Here is a 2352-nt window from a genome sequence, read left to right as displayed (position 1 = left end):
TAATCTATTATAGAATTAAGACATAAAAATTCTGTAATACCACACGATTCAGCACTCCACGTGCCATTTTAAAAAAATGGGACGTGGAGTGATGAATCGTGTGGTATAAAAATTGGTGGTATTTTGTATTTTCAAGATATAATAAGAAAATATTATTTGTAAAATAATCGTACATTCAAATTGCAGAGTTTCAGAATTATCTTCATTCGTTGTATTTATATTTCGAAAAATTTACCAAATTAAATACTATATATTTTAAAACACAGAAACGTTTATTTTTATTTATATTTTAAAACACAAAAACGTATATGTATTTTTGAAAGTCATTATTCTAACGTCTAACCTAACATAAACAATTTTGTGAATTATAAATAAAGCCTTGTAAGGTTTCCTCTGGTTCATTTTTTAACGGCATACGTGAGAACATTACAATAATTTTCATATTTTACTTGTTGGTAGATTGAAGACGTTATAAGCGATCTAAGATATTTGATACTTTGCATTTTGTTTATTGTGTTTTAAATATTTGTACGGAATTTTTATCATCTGTTGTGAAAAAAGAAACTATATATCCGAGTACGTAAATAAATAACAAAATAGCGAAATATCAAACTCCAATTTATCAAAAAACGTGTACTAATAGATAATGATAAATGTTTTCGGCAGTTTAACGATGTTAAGAAAGATATCTGTTGCTAATCGTTTCGTTTCGCTTTAACTTCCTGTTTGAAATCCCTCGTTTAATTTAATTTCTGCAGCTTATCACCTGATTAATTTTTAGACGTGGCTATTGTCGCCTTCGGTCTGAAATATAAATTGTTTGAATATGATTGGAATAAGTAGTTTCTAAATCTTGTGTAAAGTACATAAGAATCTACGTTCTTATTCATAATGAAATACAAGAATATAATTTTTTTATTCCATTTCTTTTTAGTCTTCTCTTCGTTGTTTCTATGCATGAGATACAACTAAATAGGTAAGAAAATTTAAACAAAGACTTACTTGTCTTTTCAGCAACATTCAATGAAATCATGTGTTATTTTATTTTAAAATTTTTATATTTTTAACTATTACAAAACGTCAAAACGCTTCATTTCTTAACGAAGAAATGGGACTATAAAAATTGTAAATCCTAATAACGAGTAAAATCGTCATTAAATCTAACCGTACTCTACATACATACAACCTTATTCATTTTTCCACTTGTGGCCGCCAGTGCCAAAGATCCCAAACACTGTCTGGTAACCCTTGCCAACGAGAGTTGGCTGGCAACGTAAAAAAGAGGGGCGAAAGTTCTTTGTATTTGCCCGGGTGTTGCCCGAGGATGTCGGTGACAGTTCTCACCTTTTTAATAAACTTTTTTTGTTACTGTTAAAAGAAAAACTTTATTAAAAAGGTAAGAACTGTCACTGGCAAATCCGACGAATTTTCGCGCCTCTTTTTCACGTTGCCAGCCAACTCTCGTTGGCAATGTTGCCAGACAGTGTTTGGGAAACTGGCCTAAATTTCTTAATTGATTCTGGAGCAGATTTGTCGATCATTTCCAACTGCACTAAGAATCAGCCTACAAAGATTGAATTTTATGCTGCCAACGACTCCAAAATCTCGACGTATGAAAGAAAAGTGCTAGAAATTGACCTCAACTTAAGACGTTCTTTCATCTGGGAATTTACCATAGATGGTGTGCAGAAGCCTATAATCGGTGCAGACTTTTTGGCCAACTTTGAACTCATTCTCGACATCAGAAACAGATTACTGGTTGACCCCCAGACTTTCCTTACTACACAAGGAAGATATTATACAAAACCACTTACTTCAGTCAAAACTATAATGAGCAATTCCCAAATGCAGGATATCCTCAAGGACTTTCCACATCTCACTCGTCCTCGACCGTTTTCAGATAAAGTCGGGCACAACACAGTGCATTATATCGAGACGCACGTTCCACCCGTATTTGCTTAACTTCGTGGATTGCATATGGCTCAGATGCAAGTAGCAAAGCAAGAATTCCAGCACATGATGGAGCTAGGTATATGCAGACCATTAAAGTCCAACTGAGCTTCTTCCCTCCATATGGTGCCGAAGAGCCATAACGATTGGAGACCTACTAGAGACTATCGTGCCCTGAATAGGATAACTGTTTCCGATCACTATCCAGTGACACACATCCATGATTTTGGTCAAAATGTACACGGAGCCAGAATATTTCCAAGATCGATTTGGCTAGAGCCTTCCATCATATACCACTTAACCCAGATGATGTGCCAAAGACAGCCATTACAACGCCATTTGGGCTATTTGAATTTGTTTTTTCCCCATTGGTCTCTGCAACGCAGCCCAATCATTCCAACG

At 34.7% G+C, this 2352-nt stretch overlaps 1 protein-coding gene across 1 annotated transcript; it reads left to right on the top strand.

Moving 5' to 3' along the window:
- Nucleotides 1-1470: 1470 nt before the first annotated feature.
- LOC136977355 (uncharacterized) lies at nt 1471-1962 on the top strand. Its single transcript, XM_067272815.1, has one exon. The coding sequence runs from the start codon at nt 1471-1473 to the stop codon at nt 1960-1962; it is 492 nt and encodes a 163-aa protein (XP_067128916.1).
- The last annotated feature ends 390 nt before the right edge of the window (nt 1963-2352 follow it).

The sequence above is a fragment of the Centruroides vittatus genome, unplaced genomic scaffold (assembly GCF_030686945.1).
Source record: "Centruroides vittatus isolate TY-2023 unplaced genomic scaffold, ASM3068694v2 contig_455, whole genome shotgun sequence".
NCBI lineage: Eukaryota > Metazoa > Arthropoda > Arachnida > Scorpiones > Buthidae > Centruroides > Centruroides vittatus.
This window is presented reverse-complemented; position numbering and strand designations above follow the sequence as displayed.